Source organism: Microtus pennsylvanicus, chromosome 14 (genome assembly GCF_037038515.1).
Source record: "Microtus pennsylvanicus isolate mMicPen1 chromosome 14, mMicPen1.hap1, whole genome shotgun sequence".
Classification (NCBI taxonomy): Eukaryota; Metazoa; Chordata; class Mammalia; order Rodentia; family Cricetidae; genus Microtus; species Microtus pennsylvanicus.
Genome location: NC_134592.1, coordinates 45,557,407 through 45,573,998, shown reverse-complemented (window position 1 = coordinate 45,573,998; position 16,592 = coordinate 45,557,407). Strand labels below are relative to the sequence as shown.

The 16,592-nt window shown below is 41.7% G+C and overlaps 1 protein-coding gene across 3 annotated transcripts in view; it reads right to left on the bottom strand.

Moving 5' to 3' along the window:
- Positions 1–60: 60 nt before the first annotated feature.
- Nemf (nuclear export mediator factor) overlaps positions 61–16,592 on the bottom strand; it is a 55,117-nt gene continuing 38,585 nt past the window's right edge. For 2 of the 3 annotated variants that reach the window (XM_075947473.1, XM_075947475.1), the window contains exons 23-32: positions 12,236–12,506; positions 10,375–10,417; positions 10,205–10,254; positions 7,146–7,299; positions 6,048–6,125; positions 5,364–5,561; positions 2,597–2,629; positions 788–888; positions 636–679; positions 251–554 (exon numbers count right to left, since the gene is read on the bottom strand). In XM_075947473.1, the coding sequence (XP_075803588.1) occupies positions 379–554; positions 636–679; positions 788–888; positions 2,597–2,629; positions 5,364–5,561; positions 6,048–6,125; positions 7,146–7,299; positions 10,205–10,254; positions 10,375–10,417; positions 12,236–12,506 (1,148 nt within the window). In that variant the 3' untranslated portion in view covers positions 251–378. Of the gene's footprint in view, positions 555–635; positions 680–787; positions 889–2,596; positions 2,630–5,363; positions 5,562–6,047; positions 6,126–7,145; positions 7,300–10,204; positions 10,255–10,374; positions 10,418–12,235; positions 12,507–16,592 lie in introns of all 3 variants that reach the window. The other variant, XM_075947474.1, reaches the window with a different exon arrangement.

Below are 16,592 nucleotides of genomic sequence, written 5' to 3'. Positions count from 1 at the left end.
GGAAATACTATTTAACAGTTTATATATATATATATATATAAAGCTTGAAAAAAATCTTAAGTCCTTTTGGTGATACAGCAAGGCAATGTGTTCATTTGTAAATGTGGAAGTCCTATTAACACGTCTGCATCTGTGACTTCCAAAGGCTATAGAACTGGCTCTTCCCAGTGTCTCAGGACTCATTTCAGCTATTTTCTCTTTACATGAAGAAGATTAGGTGCAGACACTTTCACTTTGCCAGGAATGTTTCTTGATAAATCTGTGTCCTAAAAAAAAGAAAAGTGCTTAATATCCCATGTAGTAAATGATGTTTAGGATGATCCTCTATATTCTACTGTCAGAAGAAAGGCATTATAACCTTTGCTGAGCTGATTATACTTATTTATGGCTCCTAGTAAAACAGCACTGAATCAAGACAACAGAAAATATCTGGACCACACTACCGGTCCCCAGAGTTCTGAAGGAAAACTTTACCTTCACACTGCGGAATAAGTCTTTTTCTCTTGCTGTTGCTTCTTTGGAATGCATGAAACTATTCAAGGCCGTCTTTGCAGCTGTAAATAGAGAGCTGAAGAATGTACTTCTGGTTCAGTCACTTAAACTATTTTAAAATCACAATTAAAACTCTAAATTACCTTTTCCCTTTTTCTGAACTCCAGGAGTAAGTTTCACTTTGTATCTTTAAAACAAACAAAAAACCCCAAAAAACATTACACAAGTTATTACATGGAGATCGCAAAGAGATTCATAAAGGCATTGTGTTATGAATGAAATAATACTGGCTTACTTATAATTTGTCATGGTGGTGTAAGGGGCACAGATTGGAATAGCAAACATTAGTACATCTTCAGGATGTGGCTGCCCTGTCAAAGAATCAAATAGATTTTCCTAAAAGAGGAAAATAAAAATAATTAGAAAAGGAAATTATGCCAAACTTTAAAAAAAGAACATTAGGTGTTGGAGGAGGTGGGGTGTTGAATAGTAGAGCCCTTGCCTAACATGCAGACCCTCTGTTCAAATCACACCATCATAAAGGCAAAGGCAAGATTTAAAAATTAACATCTGAATACATAATGCATGTTTAGCCTTTTCTGAAAAAAAAAAAAAACAGAAGCCGACAACAGTGCCTCAACTCTGCTTTATAGTTCCAAAGAACTTAAAAGTAGTGTTTCAACATATTTCCTTTACAACTTACAGTTTTGGCCTAGAATATTCAACAATAGGAACAGTTTTTAAAGCACCATTTAATGACAGAGAGGTGAGGAAGACAAGTTGGACTCTGCAACTAAGCTGCAGGGAAGCTATTGTGGATTCAAAAGATGCGCATGAATAACTGCAAGGAATTTAAGTCTGTTGCAAGGAAACAGGACTTAAAATGTGGGCTAGACCAGTGATTTTCCTGTGTAGAAGCCTCTATTCTTGAACTTATTTAAGTCTCTTACTCAACTCAGAGCTCACAAACTGAGCAAGCCTAATTGGTCAGCAAGGTCCAGAGCGCCTTTTGTTTCCACTTCCTTAGTGCCAAGATTATACAAAGGTACGTGCTATGCTGCTTTGCCTGGTTTTTCATGTGGGTGCTGGGGATTGAGTTCAGGTCCTCATGCATGCATGGCAAGCACTTGACAGACTGAGCTATCCCATTAGACAAAATAGTCTCATTGTGTAGTTCTTGCTGTCCCTGAACTCATTATTGTAGACCAGGCTGACAACTCAGATCTACCCACCTGTCTCTGAGTACAGGTGTGTGCTACCACACTTCAGCTAGACCAGTGATTTTCAATCAGGGACTTTGCTCCCGCTACAGGAGATTCATCAATATCTAGACATAGTTTTGGCTTTCAGAATAAAAGGAGTGGCATCTAATGGTTTAGGCCATGTGTATTGTTAACTTATGTTATATAGGCCTGGCAACAAAGGATCATGCTCTCCAAAATGCTAACAGTGCCAAAGTTGAGCAAGTCTAGGCTACTTTTTAAAAATATGTGTCTATTTATGTGTCAGAGAAAAAAGTTTATTGTGTGTGTGTATGTGCGTGCATGCATGCATGTGTGTCCATGGAGACCAGAAGAGGACAACAAATCTAAAGCTAAAGCTACAGCTGGTTCTGAGTGGCCCCGTGTAGAGGCTGGGAAGTAAACTCAGGTCCTCTGGGAGGGCAGCAAGTGCTCTTAACTGTTGAGCCATCTCTGTTCTTAAGGAGAAATTTCAGATCTCCTTAAACTAGTTCTCATTTGTGGACTATCTACAAGGGCAAAATGCTTGGTGCTGAACTTTTAAATTAATTTACAGAATACTATAAATTATTATCCCCCATAGTAATAATTTTGAGGCACAAAGGAAGGGGAGGGATATAGAATATTTTCAGGCCTGGGTATGGTGGTGTACCTTTAATCCCAGCTCTGAGGAGGCAGAAGCAGACAGATCTCTTGAATTCAAGACCTTTCAATAATGCATAGCAAGTTCCAGGCCAGGCAGGGCTACATTCTGAGTAGAATAATTTGAGATCCGCACAATCATCTAGCTTAGTTTGGAGTGGTAGCTGATACTCTGGCAAAGATTACAGTGAGATGGAATAGCAACCCCACTCAAATCATACCTCATTTCCCTGCTGATCCAGATCGTGTTCTTCCTAGGTCCAAACAAAGATTAAATTCAGCTTTTGTACCAATATGCATTAAGCAGAAAGAAGTTGATAAAATTGATATGAGGCTGTTTTATAACTCGCAAAACAGAAAACTGAAGAATACAACTTGGATCCCCTAAAACTCTAAAGTGGATTAGTGTGTACATATTTAATACTTTAGAAAGCATTGCCATTGAAAGAAAAAATAAGGTTTTTTTTTAATCTGTGTGACAAAACCTTTTACTTAAAGTATATGATGAAGTCAACATGTTAAGTTGTAGAGACACCTGAAATGACAAGTTTAATATCTGTAGAGAAAAGTAATCCTACAAAAAGAACCTCAAAAAAAAGTTTGCCAACAATTAAAAAAAATATTTATTATATTTATTTATTTATTTATTATATATACAATATTCTGTCTGTGTATATGCCTGCAGGCCAGAATAGGGCACCAGACCTCATTACAGATGGTTGTGAGCCACCATGTGGTTGCTGGGAATTGAACTCAGGACCTTTAGAAGAGCAGGCAATGCTCTTAACCTCTGAGCCATCTCTCCAGCCCAGTTTGCCAACAGTGTTAAGATAAACTTTAAATATTGAGATAAACTTAATTTTGTGTATTTAAGTTACGTGGACAATACCTATTCAGAGACAAACTAGGCTGCTGTAACAAGAGGCTTCAGAGTCCACAATTTTTTAAATAATAAATTTACACCTAATGGTTCTGGAGGCTAAAAGTTCAAGATCAGGATAATAGTAGGTTTTGTGAGGACTTGTCTTGAAATGGTCCCTTAGTAGAGTGCAGTCCAGCACCCGAGGTGTTGAGGCAGGAGGAGCTGACTCAGCAACAAGTTTAAGACCAGTCTGTGCTACCTGAGACAGCTGTGTAGTCCTAGCTGGAACTCACACTGTAGACCAGGCTGGCCTTGAACTCTGAGATTCTCCTCTCTGCCTTCCAAGTGCTAGGACAAAAGGCGGGAACCACCACCGCCCAGTACATGAGACTCTTAAAACAGTAACAACAAAAACTGGCATCTGATTGCTAGGTTTTCATTTGAGAGGTCCCTTTAATCTCAGAAGGGCATAACTTCACTTCCTAAAAGCCCAACCTCTTAATATTACTACACTGGCATTTAGACCAGAATTCATATCCATGAAAGATTAATAATACCTCTTAGGAATTTTTCCCTTGTCCTGACTTGCTACATATCTTAAGCTGGCCTCATACTGTAGCATGATAAATAAAAACCCAGAGACAAATATTGGTGTTCAACCTGAAGATCAGAAAGGCAAAGCAGCCAGTCACTAGAGAGCTCTTACCTCTATGAAATCTTCAGACTGAAAGAGAGCGAGTTCCTGTCTCATCCTGCTTTATCCTCCTCTCTAGTCCTGGGATGAAAGGCCACACCACCTGGCCTCTATGGCTGACTAGTATGGCTGTTTTGCACTCTGGTCTTCAGGAAAACTTCATTTATTAAAATACAAATGAAATATCACTCCATCATACTTTAGCTCCTTCCTTCTGCTTTGGCTTCTGAAGTGCTGGAATATTAGCTATATGCCATCATATCTCGTATGGACATGGATATTTCTGGGCCTAAAGTTTACAGATAAAACTACACATATGGCAATAATAGAAAAACTCATGAACAAAAGTGAAATTTAGAAACATTAAAAACACTGCTCAGTAGAGGGAAAAAGAATAGTGACAAATTCCTACAAGCATCTCACTAAACGGGTAACTCACACTTCACTAAAACAGTGTGGCCCAAGTAAGAACAGCCAAGTCAGGATTACAATGATTACCACACTTGTTAACTTTCAGCCTATACTTTATACAGATTTATTTTTAAAAGCTCAGTATTTCAAGAATTTTACCTACTCCGGTACAAAGATATACTTACTGTGATTTTTAAATGATTTATTTGATAACACCATTAAGTAAGTACCTTAGCTGGAAAAAATATTTCTTCCTGCTTCTACAACTGAGACCTAACCTCTGACAACATAGTTATTTTTAATATTATATAATACAAGAAAGCTTATTATACTATAGAAAAGTTTACACAAGTAAAACTATTTTCTACTTAAGCCCAATATTTCCTTATTTTTACTGAGTTCCATTGGAATCATGTGAAACCTCTCCCATAAAACTGTTACTTTGTGTGTGCATGTGCCTGTGCAGGTCAGAGGGCAATCTTGGATATCATCAGAAATACCATCTACTTTAAGTCAAGATTTTTCATGGCCCTGGAGCTTGCTGAGTGAGCTCTGCTCCCTAGCCAATAGCCACCCCAGTGCGGGGATCATAAGTAAGTATATAAATTCTGGGGCTAGGGCTGGAGAGATGGCTCAGAGGTTAAGAGCACTGCCTGCTCTTCCAAAGGTCCTGAGTTCAATTCCCAGCAACCACATGGTGGCTCACAACCATCTGTAATGAGGTCTGGTGCCCTCTTCTGGCCTGCAGTCATACACACAGACAGAATATTGTGTACATAATAAATAAATAAATATTAAAAAAAAAAAAATCTGGGGCTAGAACTCAGGTCCCATGGCAAGCATTTTACAAAAGGCCATCTTTCCAGACCCAAACTAATTTTCCAAAGGCATCTAGTCAATTTATCAGCAGCACATTTTTTTTTGTGAAACTAATTTTATCTTTGAGGCTTTGTTTCTATGATGAAGACTGACTTATCTTGGACTAACCCAGGCTCTGGTCACCCCACTTGGGAACGCTCACCTTGTCATCGTGTGGATCATCTACAGCCAAGTCGTGTATGTCCTGAGTCAGGACCTGAAGGGACGGTGGCTCCTTCTTAACCACGTCGAGAGCCCGCTGTCCCCCCCTGGGCTTCTGTGGCTGCTTCATCACAGGCTCGTCTTTCGCTTTTCCTTTCTTCCCTTTCTTCCCCTTTTCTTCTTTGTTTGAACCTGCAGACTTTCAATTCATAAGGGGGAAAGAATCAATGTAATTATTATTAATACAAAGGTTTTCAAATAATTTTACTTTAACGTTTTGAATCTAAGCTTTTGTTTTTCCTTACAATTGTGTGTATGCTTATGAGTGTAGGGTGCCCACGCCATAATAGACATTTGGAATTCAGAGGACGACATGTAGGAAAGTTTTCTCTTTTGAACATGTGGGTTCTAGGAACTGAATTCAGGTTGCCAGGCTTGGTGGAAAGTGAAGTGCCTTTACACACTGAGCTGCCTCACTGGCCCAAATAATGTAAAAATTTTATTTTCTCGTTTTTTTTTTTTTTTTTTTTTTTTTTGAGATAGGGTTTCTCTGTAGCTTTGGAGCCTATCCTGGAACAAGCTCTTGTAGACCAGGCTGGCCTTGAACAATGTTAAGGTTCTTAATGTTTATCATAGCCTAGATGCCCACTGAAAAGCAAGAGAAATAATTTAAGATGTTACTCACCGCTAGCAATTTCATAATAAGTTCACGATCTTCTTCATCCTGGTCTTTGTATTTTTCCTTCATTTTTTTCATTTTACTCTGAAATCAAAAGATTTGAAAAAAGCAATAAACAGTAATTTTTAAATGCCTCTTTTATTCTACCAGATATGCTTTTGAACAAGGCACCAACCAATATAAAGATCAATACGGAGGATAGGAAGATGAGTATGCCATAGTCCTCATCCCTCAGGGAATCTGCCACAGTGGAACAGAAGACACATACACAAGTAAGGGTAAATCAACACAACTTATTTTGAATTAAAAGTGGCTTTAAAAGTCTGGCTCTCTGCCCCTCTCCCGCCGTCTGTGAGCCTTCCTTCATGGGCCCCTGTGCAGGAACAGTGCAACAGGTACAGTGGACCCCTGAGTAGTGGAGGGCCAGGACTGAGCAGACTCCTCTAAGTGATTTCACTGGTGACTCAGGTTGGTGGTCACACACACTGGCAACCCTCTTGTCAGGATATAGATCTCCTGTTTCCTGCTTCCCACTGTCTGAAGCAAATGATGCCCCTCAGATGGTCTGCCACAGTGAGAACATGTTATCTATATCACAATGGCTGCCTTGTCCAACTTTCAAATCCCAGTGCAACAACACTGAAGGAAGGTGTCCCCACCATCTCAGCCTCCATGCTAGTCCTCATGACCTCTCAGCAATGTTTAACATCGGAAGTTTGTATGTGTTGGTAGAAGCCCTTTCCCGGTACAACCTTCATCAGGTACAGTCTTATCTTTCCAGCTAACTTTCAGCCTCAGAATTAAAAACTTATGTACATATTCTATTTTACTTAAAAATTACTCTATGTATATGGGCATTTTGCCTGCATGTATATCTGTGCACCACTTGCAAAAGGCCAGAAAAGGGTGCTGGATGTCCCGGAACTGGAGTGACAGATAGTTGTTAAGTGCCATGTAAATGCTGGAATTGAATCTGGTCTTTTGGAAGAGCAACCAGCCCCTTTTATTTCACTTTTAAACATTTAAACAAGACCAAGAGGAATGCCCCGACTTCACTTGCGAGCCATACTGAACTAAGGGGTCATTCAGAAGCATATTTATTACCTTTTGTCCTCTTTTCATTGGCTGTCCAGCTGCAACATTTCTGCCTGTGTTCTGGTTAGCTTCCGTGTGCACAGCATTTTCTCTTTCTTTCTCTTTTCCTTCCATCACTTCTAAATCCCCTGAGTCACTTGGAAGCTTTTTCTTTTTCATTTCTCTAAATGAAAAAAAAAACAAGTAATATCACATTTTAAAAATGTCAAATGTGTCCTAAAAATGTCTAAACAGGAAGGGGAACATATACAATGTTTGCCTTTTTAACTTAATAACTACTAGACCACTGTATATAAAGAGACTCAAATAATCAGGTAAAAAAGACCTGAAAAATCTTTCAAAGATTTCTTATTCTGTCATCAAGACTCAAAAGTATTACTTTTGCTTATCCCTCCTCAACTACACATTCATTCATTGAACGAACAACCCTCACGTGCAGACATCAGGACTTCTAGTATTCTATCAGCATGGCTTTAGCATATCTTGGACATTCAAGACATTTCTTGATTGGCTGGCAGAATAAATAATGTATCCAAGCGTAAACACATTAAGGAAGAAGGGTACATTCTGTTGCTTTGGTATCTTTCTATTCCCAGTGCTACTGTCTTAGCCCAGGTCCTCACTGCCTCTTAGACTCCTTTGAGTCTTTATAACCTTCCCTGTTTCCTCACCTTTGTCACAGTTCCACTCAAAAGTTTCCAAAATATTCTCCTAATATCACTTGTAAAATAAATCTCCAAGTCCTTAGTCATTCCAGGTTCTCTTATATTTAATCTAAATTTACCTTCTACTCTAACCGTCTATGACTTTATAACATATACAAAACCTTTTTCTTTCCTCTCAAGTCTATCATTTTTCCAAAATATCACACATACATTTTACTTCCCAATCTGTCTTTCCTTGTTTTAATGCTAATTGTCCTTAAAGTCTCTTTTCACCTTCATGTATCTGTTAAAATATCTAAGGTATATTTCTTTTCTTTCTCCCCTCTCCCCCCCCAGACAGGGTTTCTCTGTAGCTTTGGAGCCTATCCTGGAACTAGCTCTTGTAGACCAGGCTGGCCTCGAACTCACAGAGATCCGCCTGCCTCTGCCTCCTGAGTGCTGGGATTAAAGGTGTGAGTCACCACTGCCCGGCCTAAGGTATATTTCTTGTGTATATGTGCATGTAGAGCCCAGAGGATGATGTGTGTTTTGCTTCATCAAACTCTGCCTTATCCCCTTGAGGTAGGATCTCCCACTAAACTGGGAGCTTTCCTGTTCTTTTGGTTTCTGACCAAGCCCCAAGAAAACTCCTGTTTCTTTGTCCTAGTGCTGAGACAACAGGCGCTCACTGCTGCACTCAGCTTTCTACACAAGGCCTAGGAACTGGAACTCAGGTCCTATGTGTACCTGACTTGAGCATCTCCCCAGTCCCTAGGCTTTTGACATATACAAATTTTTCCTAATTAATTAAAAAATTTTCTATTTATCTTTATTAATATCCTAGAATTAAAGAGAAAAAAAGGGAAGAACAAGAGAGGGTAAGAGAGAAAATGGAAATAAGATCAAAGCGTGGGAGCTGAAGAGATGGTTAAGAGCACTGACTGCTTCTCCAGAGGACCAAGGTTCAATTCCCAGCACCCACATGGCAGCTTACAACTGTCTGTAACTCCAGCTCCAGGGGACCTAACACCCTTACACTGACACACATGCAGGCAAAACACCAATGCAGAGTTTAAAAAATAAGTTATTAAAAAAGACCAAAGGGGGGGCTGGAGAGATGGCTCAGTGGTTAAGAGCATTGCCTGCTCTTCCAAAGGTCCTGAGTTCAATTCCCGGCAACCACATGGTGGCTCACAACCATCTGTAAAGAGGTCTGGTGCCCTCTTCTGGCCTGCAGACATGCACACAGACAGAATATTGTATACATAATAAATAAATATTAAAAGACCAAAGGGGGGCCGGAGAGATGGCTCAGAGGTTAAGAGCATTGCCTGCTCTTCCAAAGGTCCTGAGTTCAGTTCCCAGCAACCACATGGTGGCTCACAACCATCTGTAATGAGGTCTGGTGCCCTCTTCTGGCATACACAGAGACAAAAGATTGTACACATAATTAATAAATAAATAAATAAATAAATAAATAAATAAATAAATAAATTTTAAAAGAAGATCAAAGGATGGTATAGAAATGTATGGAAATATCATGGTAGAATTCATTAATTTGTATACTATAAATGAATTTTAAAAAAGCAAGTGCTGGGCCTGGAGAGATGCCTCAGCAGTTAAGAGCACTGGCTGTTCTTCCAGAGGACCCAGGTTCAATTCCCAGCACCCATATGGCAGCTCCCAACTGTCTGTTATCCAGCTCCAAGTGATTTGATGCCTTCACACAGATATAAAGGCACATAAAATAAAAATGAATAAATTAGAAATTAAATAAAAAATCAAGTGCTTTATATCCATAATGTTGTACATTCACTGTACATGTTTACATAATAGTAAAAGGTTTGTTTTACTACTTATCTATCTCACCTATCATAAATGAGCCTTAAATACAAAAACACATATTAGAATTGGACATAAAGGATCTTGGTGATGGCCAGGAGGACGTGGCGCATGCCTTTTTTTAAAATTTACTTATTTTATGTATATGAGTGCTCTATCTTCATGTACACCTTTATGCCAGAAAGGGCACCGGTTACTATTGGTGGTGCACACCTTTAATCCCAGCACTTGGGAGGCAGAGGCAGGTGGATCTCTGAGATCCAGGCCAGCCTGGTCTATAGAAGCAAGTTCAGGATAGTCAGGGTTGCACAGAAAAACAAAAACAAAAAAATACCAGAAACAAAAGAATTTTGGTGATTAGGAATCTTCAAAATAGTCAAATACATGTTAGCTAAGTTATTTTAAAGTTTAAATTTATTATTTATTCTTCTGGACATATGATGTGTGCTCTATCCAGGTGGAGGTCAGTTCTCTCCTACAGCGGGGCCTGGGAGTGACTCTGTCATGCTGTACAGCAGGCAGTTTTACCCTTCCAGTCATCTCATTATTCAGCTGTCAATGTTTTATATAACCCCTTTTTACCTTCTTTCTTTGGCTGACAAATGTCTTCGGCTCTGTGATTTACTGTCACTCTATTAAACAAGAACAAAGAATTATAAAACTATTACTATTATTTTTTCAAATAGTAAATTACAAAAGCACTTATTCAGAAAAACCACAATTTTTAAAAAATAACTTCAAAAATAGCTTACTGCATTAGAAGATTCTTCTTTTGTAGCCAGTTTCTGCAGAGGCCTATGAAAAAAAAAGAATTTATTAGCCTACGAATGCCATTTAGTTGGTCTTAAAATTCCCCCATCTGCTTACAGTCCTACAAACCTTCAAATACAACAAAATACATCCAAATCATATTCCCATGCTTTTATATACATTCCTCGTGTGACATGTGTTAAATCTTTTTCTGTGTCAGCTGCTGCTAGAAGCTCTGCACTAAAATCTCCACCAAAACCCTGTGAAGGGAATACTCTGTTTTCTAAAATAGAAATTCATGCTTTAATACAATGTAGCTTGCCCAGAGAGACACCCTAAGACTTAATTTCAGTCTGTCTGACTTCTAAGCCATGCTTTAAAACTCTAATAACGGGGGCTGGAGAGATGGCTCAGCGGTTAAGAGCACTGCGTGCTCTTCCAAAGGACCCGAGTTCAATTCCCAGCAACCACATGGTGGCTCACAACTATCTGTAATGAGGTCTGGTGTCTTCTTCTGGCCTACAGACATATATGCAAACAGAATAGTGTGTCCATAATAAATAAATAAATATTAAAAAAAATAAAATAAAAAATAAAACTCTAATAACAATTCTTAAACAAAAACAAACCAACAAAGCATCATCCTCTGTGGTAGTGCACGCCTTAGGTCCCAGCACTGTGGAGGGAGGCAGAGGCAGGAGGATCACTGTGAGTTCAACACCAGCCTGGTCTACAGGGTGAGTTCCAGGACAGCCAGGGCTACACAGAGGAACCCTATCTTAAGAAAAGAAAAGAAAAAAAAAGAAAAAAGAGGGGAAGGGAGGGGAGAGAAGAGAAGAGAAGAGCAGAGCAGAGAAGAGCAGAGAAGAGGAGTGAGTGACTGATTTGTGAGACAAGGTTTCTCTGAGTGTTCTGGAACTCATTCTGTAGAGCAGACTGCCTCCCTCTGCTGAGATTAACAGTGCACGCCACTATGCTCTGCTTTAATATCTGTATTTCACTATGTATATGTCTGTATTTGGGTATGTGCAAACGAGTGGAGGAAAGCCAGAAGACAGCTTGGATTCCCTGGAGCTGGAGTTACAGGCAGTTGTGAGTGGCTCAGCAGGGGCGCTGGGGAAAAACTCATGTACCCTACAAAAGCAATACACTTTCTTTTGAGTTGTCTCCCCAGTCCTTCCTTCATAGCAATATTTTCAAATAAATGCTTTAGTAGAGTCTTCATCCCCATCATCTCCTGAGTTCCCCTAGCTACCCCTCACTGCAGCCTCCTTTCCTCCTTCCCGTTCTGTGTCCTTTGCACCGCCCCACTCCATGTCTCTTCATCATCTATTTGTTCCTCTTGTCTCCTCCCCAGGGTTTTAGGCTTTACACCAGACCCATCTCTCTACACATTAGAGGCTAAGATCTGCATATGGCAGAGATTGTAGCTTTTTTCTTTCTGAGTTTAGATCACTTTGTTTAATATCTTATTATTCAGATCATCCATTTTCCTGAAAATGTCATAATTTGCTTTTGCAATGCTGGTTGAACCCCAGGTTTCTAAGCATGCTAAGCATGCAAAACAAACACTATTACTCAACAAACATGTCCTGAGGCTGGTTATTTCTAGTCTGACCTACTTTGGCTACTTTATATACTTTTCTCCTCTGATCCTGGGACTTTCTAGCAGAAGACCAATCAAATGCTGAAGAAATAAAGACACAAAGGAGGGCGAAAGGACTAGAACAACCCAGAGTAATAACTACAGCGTGAAGAGTGGGTGGGAACAGTGGGAAGCTAATCTTAGTGTTACTGTTTTATAAGGTTCCCTCAACATCATTTCCAGTCTATAAAGGAAACTTCAATTCTTTCCACCATTACCTCTGGGACTGAAGGTGGGACAAGTCAATGGTGGTGTCAGGGTAATCGAGGACGTCTTCCTCCTCACCCTTCATCTCACCAGTGGGCTCTTCGTCTTTCGTGACTTCTTTGGATTCCCCATCTTCAGAACTTTCCTCCTGTATTAATTCCTCACTTAATTCATCTCTGCCACTCTGAACAGCAACCTCTTGATCGACCTGAGTCACAAGTTCTACTTCTACAGGCGTTTCATGTAATTCCTCTTTATCGTCTTCACTGCTGTCACCCCCTTCTGTAAATTCCATAAGCAAAGTCAGTATGCAGCTTCCATTGACGCTATGTGATTGGTTCCAAGAATTCCTAGGTTGCCCAAGTGGTCAACAGAATAATTCCTGATCATCTCCACAATGTATTATGCCCTATTCTGACAAAAGGATAGTCCTCACATGACCTCCACGATCACTCTGTCACAGATGGACCCTCACATGACCTCCACGATCACTCTATCACAGATGGACCCTCACATGACCTCCACGATCACTCTGTCACAGATGGACCCTCACATGACCTCCACGATCACTCTATCACAGATGGACCCTCACATGACCTCCACGATCACTCTGTCACAGATGGACCCTCACATGACCTCCACGATCACTCTGTCACAGATGGACCCTCACATGACCTCCACGATCACTCTGTCACAGATGGACCCTCACATGACCTCCACGATCACTCTATTACAGATGGACCCTCACATGACCTCCACAATCACTCTATCACAGATGGACCCTCACATGACCTCCACGATCACTCTGTCACAGATGGACCCTCACATGACCTCTAGGATCACTCTGTCACAGATGGACCCTCACATGACCTCCACGATCACTCTGTCACAGATGGACCCTCACATGACCTCCAGGATCACTCTGTCACAGATGGACCCTCACATGACCTCCACGATCACTCTATCACAGATGGACCCTCACATGACCTCCACGATCACTCTGTCACAGATGGACCCTCACATGACCTCCAGGATCACTCTGTCACAGATGGACCCTCACATGACCTCCAGGATCACTCTGTCACAGATGGACCCTCACATGACCTCCACGATCACTCTGTCACAGATGGACCCTCACATGACCTCCACGATCACTCTATCACAGATGGACCCTCACATGACCTCCAGGATCACTCTGTCACAGATGGACCCTCACATGACCTCCAGGATCACTCTGTCACAGATGGACCCTCACATGACCTCCAGGATCACTCTATCACAGATGGACCCTCACATGACCTCCAGGATCACTCTATTACAGATGGACCCTCACATGACCTCCACGATCACTCTGTCACAGATGGACCCTCACATGACCTCCAGGATCACTCTATCACAGATGGACCCTCACATGACCTCCACGATCACTCTGTCACAGATGGACCCTCACATGACCTCCAGGATCACTCTATTACAGATGGACCCTCACATGACCTCCAGGATCACTCTATCACAGATGGACCCTCACATGACCTCCAGGATCACTCTATCACAGATGGACCCTCACATGACCTCCAGGATCACTCTGTCACAGATGGACCCTCACATGACCTCCAGGATCACTCTGTCACAGATGGACCCTCACATGACCTCCACGATCACTCTGTCACAGATGGACCCTCACATGACCTCCAGGATCACTCTGTCACAGATGGACCCTCACATGACCTCCACGATCACTCTGTCACAGATGGACCCTCACATGACCTCCACGATCACTCTGTCACAGATGGACCCTCACATGACCTCCAGGATCACTCTATCACAGATGGACCCTCACATGACCTCCACGATCACTCTATCACAGATGGACCCTCAATGACCTCCACGATCACTCTGTCACAGATGGACCCTCACATGACCTCCAGGATCACTCTGTCACAGAATGACCCTCACATGACCTCCAGGATCACTCTATTACAGATGGACCCTCACATGACCTCCACGATCACTCTGTCACAGATGGACCCTCACATGACCTCCACGATCACTCTGTCACAGATGGACCCTCAATGACCTCCACGATCACTCTATTACAGATGGACCCTCACATGACCTCCACGATCACTCTATTACAGATGGACCCTCACATGACCTCCACGATCACTCTGTCACAGATGGACCCTCACATGACCTCCACGATCACTCTATCACAGATGGACCCTCACATGACCTCCACGATCACTCTGTCACAGATGGACCCTCACATGACCTCCACGATCACTCTGTCACAGATGGACCCTCACATGACCTCCACGATCACTCTGTCACAGATGGACCCTCACATGACCTCCACGATCACTCTATTACAGATGGACCCTCACATGACCTCCAGGATCACTCTGTCACAGATGGACCCTCACATGACCTCCACGATCACTCTGTCACAGATGGACCCTCACATGACCTCCAGGATCACTCTTGTCACAGATGGACCCTCACATGACCTCCAGGATCACTCTATCACAAATGGACCCTCACATGACCTCCACGATCAGTCTGTCACAGATGGACCCTCACATGACCTCCAGGATCACTCTGTCACAGATGGACCCTCACATGACCTCCACGATCACTCTGTCACAGATGGACCCTCACATGACCTCTAGGATCACTCTATCACAGATGGACCCTCACATGACCTCCACGATCACTCTGTCACAGATGGACCCTCACATGACCTCCAGGATCACTCTATTACAGATGGACCCTCACATGACCTCCAGGATCACTCTATCACAGATGGACCCTCACATGACCTCCACGATCACTCTGTCACAGATGGACCCTCACATGACCTCCACGATCACTCTGTCACAGATGGACCCTCACATGACCTCCAGGATCACTCTATTACAGATGGACCCTCACATGACCTCCACGATCACTCTGTCACAGATGGACCCTCACATGACCTCCACGATCACTCTGTCACAGATGGACCCTCAATGACCTCCAGGATCACTCTATCACAGATGGACCCTCACATGACCTCCACGATCACTCTGTCACAGATGGACCCTCACATGACCTCCAGGATCACTCTGTCACAGATGGACCCTCACATGACCTCCACGATCACTCTGTCACAGATGGACCCTCACATGACCTCCAGGATCACTCTATTACAGATGGACCCTCACATGACCTCCACGATCACTCTATCACAGATGGACCCTCACATGACCTCCAGGATCACTCTATCACAGATGGACCCTCACATGACCTCCACGATCACTCTGTCACAGATGGACCCTCACATGACCTCCACGATCACTCTATCACAGATGGACCCTCACATGACCTCCAGGATCACTCTGTCACAGATGGACCCTCACATGACCTTCACGATCACTCTGTCACAGATGGACCCTCACATGACCTCCACGATCACTCTGTCACAGATGGACCCTCACATGACCTCCAGGATCACTCTATTACAGATGGACCCTCACATGACCTCCAGGATCACTCTATCACAGATGGACCCTCACATGACCTCCACGATCACTCTGTCACAGATGGACCCTCACATGACCTCCAGGATCACTCTTGTCACAGATGGACCCTCACATGACCTCCACGATTACTCTGTCACAGATGGGCAGTGCTGATATTTCTGTTACAAACCTAAGTTGCCTGTCACAGCTGCCTCCAGAAGGCAAGATAATAAAAGTAGCTGTATAAATTCTAGTTTTATTAATTTGTAAATGACAACCAACAAACATAATATAACTAACTTCACACTTAATCGAAAGAATACAAATATTAATAACTGGACCCAATTGCCATCTTGCAAGGATTATCATGAAATTAAATAATAAATATTATTGTTATTTATATAGCATTTTATAACAGGGACATGGTAGGTATCAATCAACAAAATCTAACAACATAGTAGTTTTAAATTAAGCAATGCAATATGACTTCAAAAAAAATGACCCTAGGAGAGAGAATAACTATAGAAGTAGTTCAGGGTACCCTTTCTCTACGTTCCTTAGGTTGGTAGGTCTCTCTACTTGAAGCAATTATGAAAATCAACCAAAGCTAGGCATACTGGCTTATACCCATAATATTGGCATTTGAAAACTGAGTCAAGATAATAGTCAAAAGACTGGCCCGAACCAAAATGTTAGGAACTATACTGGATATAAATTCATCTTATCATTTCTAATTCCTAAACCCAAATGGAAATGTTAATTCATATATATCCAAGTTTACCTGTTAGATATATTTATAAGATATCCAGTAGGAACGTAAATTTTGCCAAATGTATTTTGATTATGTATTTAGTTAACTATTTTTATC